General features: G+C 35.7%; 1 protein-coding gene across 1 annotated transcript; it reads left to right on the top strand.

The window, feature by feature from the left end:
• The first annotated feature begins 3,310 nt into the window (after positions 1-3,310).
• Positions 3,311-4,122, top strand: LOC107903086 (uncharacterized). Its single transcript, XM_016829140.2, has 2 exons — positions 3,311-3,615; positions 3,713-4,122. Exons 1-2 carry the CDS (start codon positions 3,337-3,339, stop codon positions 3,884-3,886), a joined length of 453 nt encoding a protein of 150 aa, XP_016684629.1. The 5' UTR covers positions 3,311-3,336; the 3' UTR covers positions 3,887-4,122.
• The last annotated feature ends 8,598 nt before the right edge of the window (positions 4,123-12,720 follow it).

The following is a 12,720-nucleotide window of genomic DNA, read 5'->3' as shown; positions in this document are numbered from 1 at the left end:
AGGGAAAGAGGTAAGTTCAATATTAATAATTCCCCACAAGTGTTACAAGGTAAGAAAGGTAAGAGAATATTAGAAATTGATTTAAGAAGGCATACCTTGAATGTTTTTGATAAGCATGCTACTGATTTTGTGTGTAAAATATTTCCTTATAACATGTTTTCTCGTTGGTCAAATTTTATTAAACCTTGGTCTGAAAGTTCAATTGATTTTATGGGTTTATCTGGGTATGGCAAGGTTTCTTTTGTTGCATTCGATAGGTTTATTAAAGAACTTTATGCATTTGACCTTGTAACAAAATTTTCTACCTTAGACTTTAAATATAAATTTTTACGTAATAATATTAAACTTCTGGATTCTGATTATTATGTGAAATTATTAACTAATCTTTGGAAATTCTTATGGATGATCATGCATATTCAAAGAAAGTTATAGTTTATATTTTACTTGAACACTCATGTGCCTAGCGTTTCTTTGTTTAGTGTTGATACCTTATTTTTAAAGGAGACGTCCATGATTGAAGCTAATTTGAAGGATCAAAATAATATCTTTCGTTACTTTTTGAATATTATTGAGTTTGTTTCTTGTGCAAAATTTATTTCTTGTGATTTTTAGAAGTAGTTTTCTTCTCGATTTTTTTTAAGGAGTCGTGGGAATTCATTATTCACCCTTCAATTTGCCAAGGATTATTTCTTGAAGGGTTGATTAGAGCCATTAATTAAGTTTGTTGGGATTTATATCTCAAAGGGTTCAATTGGGTATTTATCCTTCTATCCATCATATTCATCGGTTTATCGTTCCATCTTCCACTTTGCTTTAATCTATCTTCTCACTATTTAGTTACTATTTTGAATATTTATCCTTTATTTTTTTTTACTTTTCTTATTTCCTTTTTTATTTTTTAAATTTGTTTGGTTTCCTTTCAGGTCACATTCAAATCTTTCTTTTTCGAGTCAAACAACTTGAATACGATGCTTCTTTTGCTTCCTCTGCCTCACTCATTTATCAACTTTTTTTTAAAGTATACCAAGTACAATATAGTTACAAATATAAATAACCATAAATCAATTGTACTAATTATAGTCGAGACTAAAACCAAATTAAGATTAACTGAACTAAAACTCAAAACCTTACGTTTATAATTGTGCATGGTAGGTCTTAAACTTAGGTACTCAAGACCCAAGACTTCTACTTTTGCCAACTAAACCGAAGTCTCATTTGATGAAATTCTAAATATTTGGTTAATTCTTAAAAAAATTCTAAATATTTGGTTATTCTTAAAAAATTGTAAAAAAAAGATAATTCAAAGTTAAAAGAACAATTAAAATCTAGTAATGTCATTAATATTATACATGCTAAATTGCATGTACACAATTTAAAAATAATTGAATATGAAATAAAATACGATAAGTTATGAAAAGTAATTTGATATTAAAAGAAATCCAAACAAAAGTTTAATACGAAATATGATTTCTGAAAAAAAGTTTAACACGAAATATCAAATTTTGATATTAAAAATTTATTTTATATGTTCTCCGAGATATAAATTTCATCTATATTTTTTTCAATCACCCACGTAATAAATGTGACGTAATCTAACATGGTTTTCACTAGGGGTGAGCGCAAAATTTGATTCGATTTGAAAATTTTGATAAAAAAATTAAATTTTGAATTAAATAGTTCGAGTTATTTGAGTTAATCAAGTTATTCGAATCAACTCGAATAAAAATTAAGTTTTTAAGTTTTACTCGAATATGAATTACACAATTCGAGTTATCCTAAAATCCGAATAAGAAAAGGCAAAACTATGTCTTTTTTATAAATGTTTACCTTTTTTAAAATTAAAAGTCAAAACTATTAAGTTAAAATGTAAAATTACATTGTTTTTTTTATAAATATTTACTCATTAAGTTAAAAGGTAAAACAATTATATTGTTTATGTAGTTAAATAATCACGTACTTCGTCTACTAGTTAAATAATCGTTCCATGTAAACGCAACATTGAGTATAAATAATATAATTCGTTAACTCGACTCGATTTAACTCGAAATTTTTTTGCTCGTTTTAATTTGATTCGAAAAAAATTCAAATTGAGTTCAGTTACTAAAATATGATTCGTCAACTCGACTAACTCAAATTTTTTGGACTCGATTTAACTCGACTTAACTCAATCCAACACTCACCCCAGTTTTAACTTATAACTTAAAAGAGTATCTTATGCTTTACCTGAAAAAACAAAACAAAACTATCGTATTCTTTCGTGACCATTTTAGGTGGCTTTTTGGACAATATTCAAGATTCCAACTCTCCTTATTAATACCTATTAAGGTTGTCGGAAAATGATTCTTTTAAAAATGAATTGATTTTTTGAAAAAAAAATTGATATATATTGTATTGCTTGAAATATTTTTTATAAGATATTTTTTTGTTATTTGACAAAATTTTTCAAAATCATTTTTTAAAATTTGTTCTTTGTAAACGGACACGAAATAAATATATTTGTTACAAAATATTATAATACAATTTCCTTTTCACAATTGAAATTTATTTTATAATAAGATAATATTCTGTAATAATCAGTAACATATATAAACTTGATAATAAATAATGGCTAATTTAAATTACATATATTCTATATATGAGATAAATAAGCTAAGCATTTAAACAAATATTCATATTTGTATAATTAAAATATTCATATTTTATACTAGGTTAAAAATTTTCATAAGTCCTTATATTCTTCGTAAATTTTAAATTTAATCTCTATACTTCATAAAAGTGGGTAAACTACTTTAGAAGTACTGCAAGTCCTCCAATGGAATTATTTGTAAAAGTTCAATAATTGTGTTAATTTTATAAACCTTCTTATCTTTGATTGAATATCATGTTTTAATGAACTCCTTTAACACATAAATAGTTCTATCATAAATGAGTCTGAAATTTTTGTAATTGTTTCAGCAACAAATGTGACATCCCGATACATTAACCTGATGATCGGATCGGGTATGAAGGTGTTACACATTGGAAGTGATTTACTCTTTATATTGTTAATTTATTATACAAAAATTGTATCATTTTATAAAATAATAATTTATCAAAAAATCCAAATACGTTAAAAGATATTTCTTCAATTGATAAATTTTTTTAGTTAGAAGTGAAAAGACAAATCAAGAATAGGAATAAAAAAAAGTTTTGATATGAATGCAGTCTACAAATTTCATGCGCATAAACATTGTTGTTATGGACAATGCATGCATGGTGTAAACTAGTATATAAGTAGGTGTGTATTGCAATATTTGAAGCATAACACAACCAAACCATAGCACATAGATAGCTACCATGGCTGCTTCTCAGAAAAATGCTCAACAAACCACAAACGGCAAGCTTTCGAACTCTTCCAGCGAAGCTCTAACCTTGACTGACAAGAAAGTTTGGCAAGGCTCTCATTATGCGGATTTCCCAGAAATAATTGAAGATGGAGATGCGAGAGAGTTTACACATGAATCAGTGACTGATGATGCTGATAGTCATGGTTCAGTTGCTGGTCTTGTGTACAGGCGACGTGATGGAACTAAGTGGGTTGTTGCCTGGAGCAACCCTCTAGATGAGAATAGCAAGGTATATATTGCACTCAATTCAATCTTATCATTAATTAACTAGTTAGAATGGGTATACATAATCATTTAATCTATGATTAATTGCATGCATGCTGCAGGTCTATACTGATATCCAAAGGCAACCTGTTCACTGGGGGCAAATCAAAACCGACCTTGAGAAAAGAGGAAAACCAAAATTCAAAGTTACAAAGTTTGGGTACGTTGCATCTATTGAAATTGATGCCGGGAGCCGTTCACCCACAATGAAGGCATCATTTGGGTTAGAGGCTTAACTGCCTTTGCTTCTTCATCAAGCTATGCTGGTAATTATGGCTATCAAAATTAAATAATAAGGGGCTGCCTGCTGCTGCATCACCTGTACTACAATTATAATAAAAAAATTTGATAGCCGGTACAACTATTAGAAAGTGTGTAGGCCTTCACAATCATGTCAGTGCCATGTATATATACATGGTTGTCTATTTGTATAATATTATGGAAAAATAAAACAGAATGGCCTTTACTATTTTATCTTTTGACTCAACTTATAGTTTATGTTTTCTCCAACATACTTGATTGGTAAAAGTCAGAAATGGTCAAGGCATCTGTTATACATTCCACCTGACGCCTTGACAATACAGACTTCACCAATAGCTTAAATCAAATCATCAATGCCAACAACTTTCTTGTAGAATCTATAGCCAATGGAGCTAATAGCAACCCAAAAGAAAACAGGACAACTTTTTCGGTGAGATATCTAATCTCGTAGTACAGCATGGTTGAGGTTAAGGCTTTGACGGTTGTGGATTGACCTTCTTTGAGTACGGTAAGATTGTCTTGGGAAAGCATCTCTCGCGATTGAGCTAGAGTGCATATGTTAAAAAAAAAAATCTGTAAAAACAAGATTTGATATAAAACTTTATTAACCACGGTTTATCATGTCAAATCATCAAGAATAAATCAAGAACAAGATTAAATGCGAAAGTGTTGGAATTTCGACATTAAAGAAAAAAGAATTGCAGAGAAGAGACTAGAATTTTAGCAACTAAAACTGTTCGCTAAAGTTCTATATTTTTTTATACTATATTTGAATAATGTAATAGGAGTATTTATAACAAGAAAAAAAGTCCTAAATATGGGTTTGCCAGTTTCTAAGAGTTCGCCAAACATGAAGGTTTCGCCATGTTCAGTCCTCCACATGTGTTTGCCTTGTGTTGTGAGTTTGGCACTCTCGAAGAGTTCGCCAAGTGTGTTTGTTGTATGAATGATCATCTCGCAACAGGAAGCGTACCCAAATCCATCAATTTCTTGAAATCTCTATTCTTGTGGTTTTGATCTTCCAAATTAACACACAAGTATTTTAGAGAAAGGTTGCTCTCTCTTTTCTGAAGATGGGATATCAGAAAAGTTACATATGTGTAATTTGGGAACCATAACCCTAATATATAATTTTTTCACATTAATTTTAATTTATAATCAACTCATCATCAATTAGAAATTAGTTACTAGAGTATCTACACATATTTCATTCATATTTTATTTAATAACTAAAGCCCAATAAACCTTAACCAAATTAGATCACTTTTAATTTGGGCTAGTCTTTTATGATAGTAAATAATAACATATAATTATTCTTATTATATATGTGATTTCCATATTTTCCAAGAATCTCCCACTTGGACCACATATATATACTAATTACTCTATAATTACATGTCATTATATAACCTTATGAGCTTAAAACTTTACTATCATATCCAAAAGGTATTTCAAATAATCTCATCCTTTAATTATGTTAACACAAAACCAAAGTGACTTCCGTTACATATTTTGTAACTAAATCCATCCCTGACAAGTACATTAACATAACCAAATGACATAGATCATGTATGGATGTATGGTATGGAAATTACATGCAATATAGATCATGTATGGATGTATGGTATGGAAATTACATGCAATATGATCCAAACATGTTTATTTCCAACTGATCTTCCTTAAACTTTAGTAAGATCAAACCTTACCAAAATCAAAGTGTGAATAAACCAAATAAAATTTATTTCTACAGAAAATAAACTTAATATTCGTAAACTGAAATAACTGAAAATGTGACTATAACATAAAAACATTTAAAAATACGAACTCCCACTAAAACCAAAATCCTCAAATGACATTATACCCATATGAGCAGTGTGCTCTTTAAAACCTTGGGTGTAGTCCTTTAGTAAGTGGTCCGCAATCATGGAGTTTGTCCCAATATGCTTTATAGGCACCTAACCACTCTGAACTTTTACTTTAACAACCAAGAACTTAAAGTCTATGTGCTTTGACTTTGATGTGCTCTTGTTGTTATTGGAATAAATGACTACCAATTATTATCACAATTTACACCCTAGAGACAAAATTTTGCATCAATATTCCATCAAAATCGGAGTTTGTATACCTGATGATCTCTAACTTATCAGACCTCCGATATGTGAGCATCAATCTTCTATTCTCTGAAGATACCTCATAGCCCTCTTGGCTGCTACCTAACGGTTCATACTAGGTTGCTTAAATGTCTACCTAACATCTTAACAATGTACGCAATATCCAAACGTGTACATACCTGAGCATACATTAGACTCCCAACAATTGATGCATAGGGAATCTTCTGTATTACTTGAATTTCACAGTTACTTTTAGGGCATTGAGTAAGATTAAATTTGTCTTCTTTAGCAACAGGGGTGTCACCTGGTCTACTATAACACCCCAAACCCGACCTAAATGTTATGGCCGAATTCGAGAGTGTTACAAAGAAGATTTTTGAAGCAGATGATACTTCGATAAAACAAATTTTTAGTTATTTGATAAAACATCCCAGTTTTATAAAACATATTCATTTATATATATTACTGAAACCGTTACATATTGTTCTTTAAAGTTAACCAATTAATTCGCAGTAGAAGTTTGAAAATTGTTTAAACAAAAACCACACTCGTGTTTTTAAAAATTACAAAACTCTCAAGGAAACCAAAAATTTTAGTAAAACTATTAATTAATAATAATGGTGAAAACAGTTTTCGTCAAGTGGTCAGCGCTGAACCTCTGTCGCATCGACCCGCCTATGTCTATGGATTACCTGAACAAAACATACAAATAGATGTGAGTTTTCGTAAACTCATATGGGTATAATGTCATTTGAGGATTTTGGTTTTAGTGGGAGTTCGTGTGCCATAATATCTGACTGATATGCTCGTATACAGATAAATACATACATAACAGTATAGTCAAACATACATATCAATTTCCTACTCGGATCAGACTATCAGAGTATTAGATCGCACGAATTAGAGTTTGGTTAGCCCTTACCGACCCTAGAGTAGGCCCATAGTCGATTAGAACGACCCGTGCGACCCTAGGGAAATTTTTAGAATTTTGGGGCCACACGCCCAGATTGGCTTCTCCGTGTGGCCCACACGGCCTGGCCCAAAACCTACATGCCCAATCTGCCCTACCCTATGTGGCCCACACGGCCACACCATCGTTGACACACGATTGTGTCTCGCGCACGACTACACTTACAACATTCATACGGTCGTGTCTGGCACACGGCAGGGCACACACTTGTGTGGCGTCGACAATGCCCTTTTTCGGCTTTCATCGAACCTCAATTTTTTGTGTTTAGGGTACACATCTGGTTCGTTTTTTATGCTACAGCAATCCCGAGCCCTCCAAAACCTAAGAAATAGCATCCCATTGACCAATTAGCAACAAATCTACAAATCAACAACATAACCCAAAACAACACACATAACTTACCATTGACAAGAACAAATACTAACGTGGTTTAGACTGTCAGAGCAAAACCCCATTCTCCACAGCCTTTTCCTACACAAAATTTCACTGAAATCAAATCCCCTATCTGCATTACTATACACTACGAAAAGAATAAACCAACATCTTACTCAAATCAGATAAAAATGCCAAGTTCCAGAGTGCAACGTGAAGAACAAAATATGTAAACAGATTTGAAAGGAAGGAAAACGAGAGAAAGAATCAAAGGTGTAGAGAAGGAGAGCAAGAAGAAAACGCTAGAAAGAATGGAGAAACTGACGTCAAAATTTTTCCTTAGGAAGAGAGAGAAAAGAAAGAAAAAATAAAAATAAAATAAAATAAAAAGAAACCAAAATCCCTCAAATTAAGGCATGATCTCCTATCAACCCAATCCCAACTACCTACTCTCTCATCCACTTATACAGACTTCCAAACCCATCCAAACTCTCTCAGACAACTGAAGCAAAAATTATCACCCACACTCACGCAGGGATTCGAACACAAGACCTCCAGCAAGTTAACTCCTTACCACTCGAACCAGCAGGTTCATTCTAATATGAGTTTACAAACAATATTACATAAGCCCTCCCAACAAGAATAAGGCTTGGATTACAAAAAGTAGAAAATTTTTCCAAAGAGTGAGACTTAAACCCAAGACCTCAAACACACACCAAGAACACTTAACCACTGAAAAAATACTTAATTATGTCGATATTTACAGAAACAAGATTAATTTATTCAGGGCATTACAACTCTACCGCTTAAAAGAAATTTTGGCCTCGAAATTTACCCAATTCAAATAGATGAGGATATTGCTGACGCATCAAATCCTCAGGTTCCCATGTGGCTTCCTCAGTGCCATGATTCCACCACACAACCTTATCCAATGGAATGGACTTCCTCCTCAAACCTTAATATCCGGTCTAACCTCGATCTCCTCAACAGAGGCAACATGAGATGGATCAGATCGATACTACTATAACATCGAGTCGTGAAACACATCATGGATACAATCCAACTCTGGAGGTAGCTCTAACTGATAAGCAACTAGTCTCACATGCTTCAGAATCCGATACGACCCAATAAACCTAGGGCTCAACTTGCCCTTACGACCGAACCGCAAAATCTTCTTCCATGAAGATACCTTAAGGAATATGAAGTTGTCCATAGAGTACTTGATATCCCTCATTTTTAGATCCACTGCCTATCAGAAGTCACCTTCAGACGATCTCGAATTAGTTTAACCTTATCTTCAGTCTCCGAAACCAACTCAGGACTCAGAACCTGTCGCTCGCCCAACTCAGTCCAATATAGCGGAGTACAACACTTACGACCATACAAAGCCTCGTAAGGTGCCATCTGGATGCTAGACTGGAAACTATTGTTGTAGGCGAACTTAGCTAAAGGTCGAAAATCCTCCCAACTACCTTAGAAATCAATCACACAGCTTCGAAGCATATCCTCCAGTATCTGAATCACTCTCTCAGATTGACCATCGGTCTGTGGATGGTACGTATTACTGAAGTCCAATCTCGAACCCAGAGCTTCATACAGTTTCTTTCAGAACTGAAAAGTGAAGCGAGGATCCCTATCAAAGATTATCGAAATCGGTACCCCATGCCATCTTACAATCTCGGAGATGTAGAGCTTCGCTAACTTTTGCAGAGAAAAGTCCATCCGGATCGGAATAAAATGGGTGGACTTGGTCAATCAATCCATGATGACCCACACAAAATCCTTCTTAGTGGGTGCTAAAGGTAACCCACTAACAAAGTCCATCATCACACGTTCTCATTTTCACAAGGTAATCTTAACGGGTTGGAGCAAACCCGAATGTAACTCGTGCTCAGCCTTAACTTGCTGGCACGTCAGACAACGAACAATAAAATATGTTACCTTTCATTTCAAACCTAGCCACCAATATAGTTCACGGAGATCCCGATACATCTTACTACCACTGGGATGTATAGCATAAAGGCTACTATGCGCCTCCTTCAGAATTGACTGTCTTAGATCAGAATCATTTGGTACATAAACTCGACCTCGGAAACACAGAACTATATCCTTATTCAGTCCAAACTCAGAAGTACTGCCACTCTCAACCTGATGAAACCGCAGACCCAAAGACTCATCTCCTAACTACTTTTCCCGAATCTGTCCAATCCAAGTTGGTTTAACTTGCAATTCAGCTAACAGACCCCATCATCAAACAAACTAAGACGTGTGAACATCACTCTCAAAACAATCATCGCTCTACGACTAAGAGCATCGGTCACCACATTAGCCTTACTGGGATAATACTCTATCATTCAGTTATAATCTTTGAGCAGTTCAATCCATCGATGCTAGCTAAGATTCAACTCTATTTGAGTATGAAGATACTTGAGGCTCTTGTGATCGGTGTAGATGATACACCTCCCACCATATAGATAGTGCCTCCAGATATTTAATGCAAACACCACAATGGCTAACTCGAGATTGTGCATCGAATAATTCCTCGCATGTAACTTAAGTTGACGGGATGTATAAGTCACAACCTTACCATCTTGCATCAGTACACATCCCAAACCGACATGTGATGCATTACTATAAACCACAAACTCTTGACCAAATTTAGGCTGTATCAGAACAGGAGCCTGAGTCAGAACAGACTTGAGCTTCTCGAAGCTCAATTGTTGCACATCAGTCCAGACAAAAGGAATATTATTGCGTAGAAGCTGAGTCATAAGAGCTGCAATCAGTGAGAACCCCTCAACAAACCTTCGATAGTAACCAGAAAGACCCAGAAAACTGCGAATCTTAGAAATGTTCTTAGGCTGTTTCCAGTCAAGGACAACCTCAATCTTTTTAGGATCAACTCAGATCCCCTTAGTAGAAACCACATGCCCCAGAAATGTTACATTTCGCAACCAGAATTCACATTTGCTCAACTTAACGTAGAGTTGTTTCTCTTGGAGTATATAAAACACTACCTAAGATGTTCATCATGCTCATCCTCGGTCTTAGAGTACACCAAAATATCGTCGATGAAGACTACGATAAACTGATCCAGATACGGTTAAAAAAATCGATTAATCAGATCCATGAATACAGCTGGAGCATTCGTCAAACCAAAGGGCATAACTAAGAACTCATAGTGCCCATAATGAGTCCTAAATGTTGTCTTATGAATATCAGCTTCCTTAACCTTAAGCTAATGATACCCAGAACGATGATCTATTTTTGAGAATATTGTAGCCCCACGAAATTGATCAAACAGATCGTCGATCATCGGAAGTGGGTACTTATTCTTCACAGTCAGTTTATTCAACTGCTAGTAGTTGATGCACATCCTCATGGTACCATTATTTTTCTTTACAAATAGAATCGGTGCCTCCCACGGAGACATACTAGGACGGATGAAACCATAATCCAAAAGCTTTTGAAGTTAAGCCTTAAGCCCTGTAAGCTCCTTTGGTGCCATACGGAAATGAGTAATGGACACTGGAGTTGTACCCAGTAGAAGCTCAATACCAAACTCAACTTCCCGATTTGGAGGTAAACCCGATAACTCATCAGAAAATACATCTAAAAATTCTCTCACTGTTCTGATATCCCCGACAGAAGAGTCTCCAGAAACAGAAATACTGTCGTAGGCCAAAAATACCTCACCCTTTTTAAACCAATTTATCGGCCAGTAGAGCAGAAATTACATTAAACAGGTAATCTCAACGCTCACCAATCACAACCACCTCCTTATCATCCTCAGTCCTTGGAATGACCCTCATAGTCGTGCAATCAAAACTAACTCGGTGCACCACTAACCAATCTATACCTAGAATTAAGTTAAACTCCCCAAATGGTAACTCCATCAAATTTTCCGAAAACACAACCCATTGTACTTCCAACAGAACATTCCTATAAAGTTTATTAACCTGAACAGATTGTCCCAACGGACTCAGTGCAGTAATCTCACCAGAAGTACACTTAACAAAAATCCCCAAGTTCTCAAAAACAGAACTAGCTACATAGGAGTGTGTAGAACCTATGTCCATCAAAGTAGTATATGGAGCATTAAATATTAAAAACGTACCCATGGTCACATCAAGGGCGTCTCTGTCCTCTCGACATCGAGCAGCATAAACCAATGCAGGCTGGCTCAACTCAGTCTGGTTAGCACCTCTGCCCAGTGCTCTCTGTTCTCGGCCCATACCATCACTACCCATAGCCAGTCCACGGCCTTCAGGTGACTACTATACTGCCCTCTTAGGCTGAACAAAACCCAGTCTAGAAGCTTGCAGCTGGCCAGAACGATGTGGACACTCTCTAATCCGACCTTCCAAAGACCCACAGCGCACACAAGCCCCTAATCTCCTCCAACACTCGCCCAGATTGCGCCTACCATAGTGACCACAATGCTGAATCCCTATAGGAGCAATAGAAACTCCCAGTCTAACAGGCCCATCAGGTCTGACCCTTTTCTTAGGCTTTTGAACAGAACTAGAGGGCTTCGAATCTCTCTTATTCTTGCCTCTCTCACGGTCTCTATTATGGCGCTCCAAGTGCTTAACCCCTTCGTCGATCTTTGCCTTTTCCACCAGAATAATAAACTCACGCTCCCTCTGTGGAGCAATTAGAACCCTCAAACTATCTCTCAAATCATTGTCAAAACAGACACATTTCTCATACTTAGAAACCACCATGCCTCAAGCATAGCGGCTTGGTCTCAGAAACTCAGCCTCAGACTCCTCCACAAACTTATCACCTTACGTGAGATTCATGAACTCACGCCTACGAGCATCCGCATAGCTCACACCCACGTACTTTCCCTGGAAGGCAGTCTTAAAGTAGTCCCAGTTCAAATGATCTGGTTGAGTACCCTTCTCAACCGACAACCACTACTGATAAGCTTCGTTGCGAAGCAAAGAGACTGCACCTTTCAGTTTCTGCTCAAGAGTGCAATCAATATGGTTCATAATCCTCTCAGTGGCCTCTAACCAATACTCAGCCACAGTAGGGACGACTCTAGTGGTGCCGCTAAACAACTTAACTCTATTGGATCGAAATTGTTCAATTATCGACCTATGGCCTCAGATCTAGAATGAGGTCCAACAACCCTCTCAAAAACCCTCAACATAACTTGGGACAGAGCGTCCTCCCCAACTGAGTGGCTTTGAGACCAGTCTCAGTAGCAAGTGAAACTGGTGTCTCGCTCGTATCCAAATTTGGCATACAACCCAAAGAAAAAGACTCAGCTAGAGTCCCCATAAGGTGCCCGTCGTGCCCACGAATGCCTCGACCGCGTGTTCCACGTGTGCTCATCGTAATTCAA

The sequence above is a fragment of the Gossypium hirsutum genome, chromosome D05 (assembly GCF_007990345.1).
Source record: "Gossypium hirsutum isolate 1008001.06 chromosome D05, Gossypium_hirsutum_v2.1, whole genome shotgun sequence".
Classification (NCBI taxonomy): domain Eukaryota; kingdom Viridiplantae; phylum Streptophyta; class Magnoliopsida; order Malvales; family Malvaceae; genus Gossypium; species Gossypium hirsutum.
The sequence above is the reverse complement of the archived record's forward strand: the minus strand, read 5'-3'. Positions and strand labels throughout refer to the sequence as shown.

Coding starts and splice junctions, on each gene's coding strand:
- LOC107903086 (XM_016829140.2), top strand. CDS start 3,337: ATGGCTGCTTCTCAGAAAAATGCTCAACAAACCACAAACGGCAAGCTT. Junction 3,616..3,712: donor CTCTAGATGAGAATAGCAAG/GTATATATTGCA, acceptor TGCATGCTGCAG/GTCTATACTGATATCCAAAG.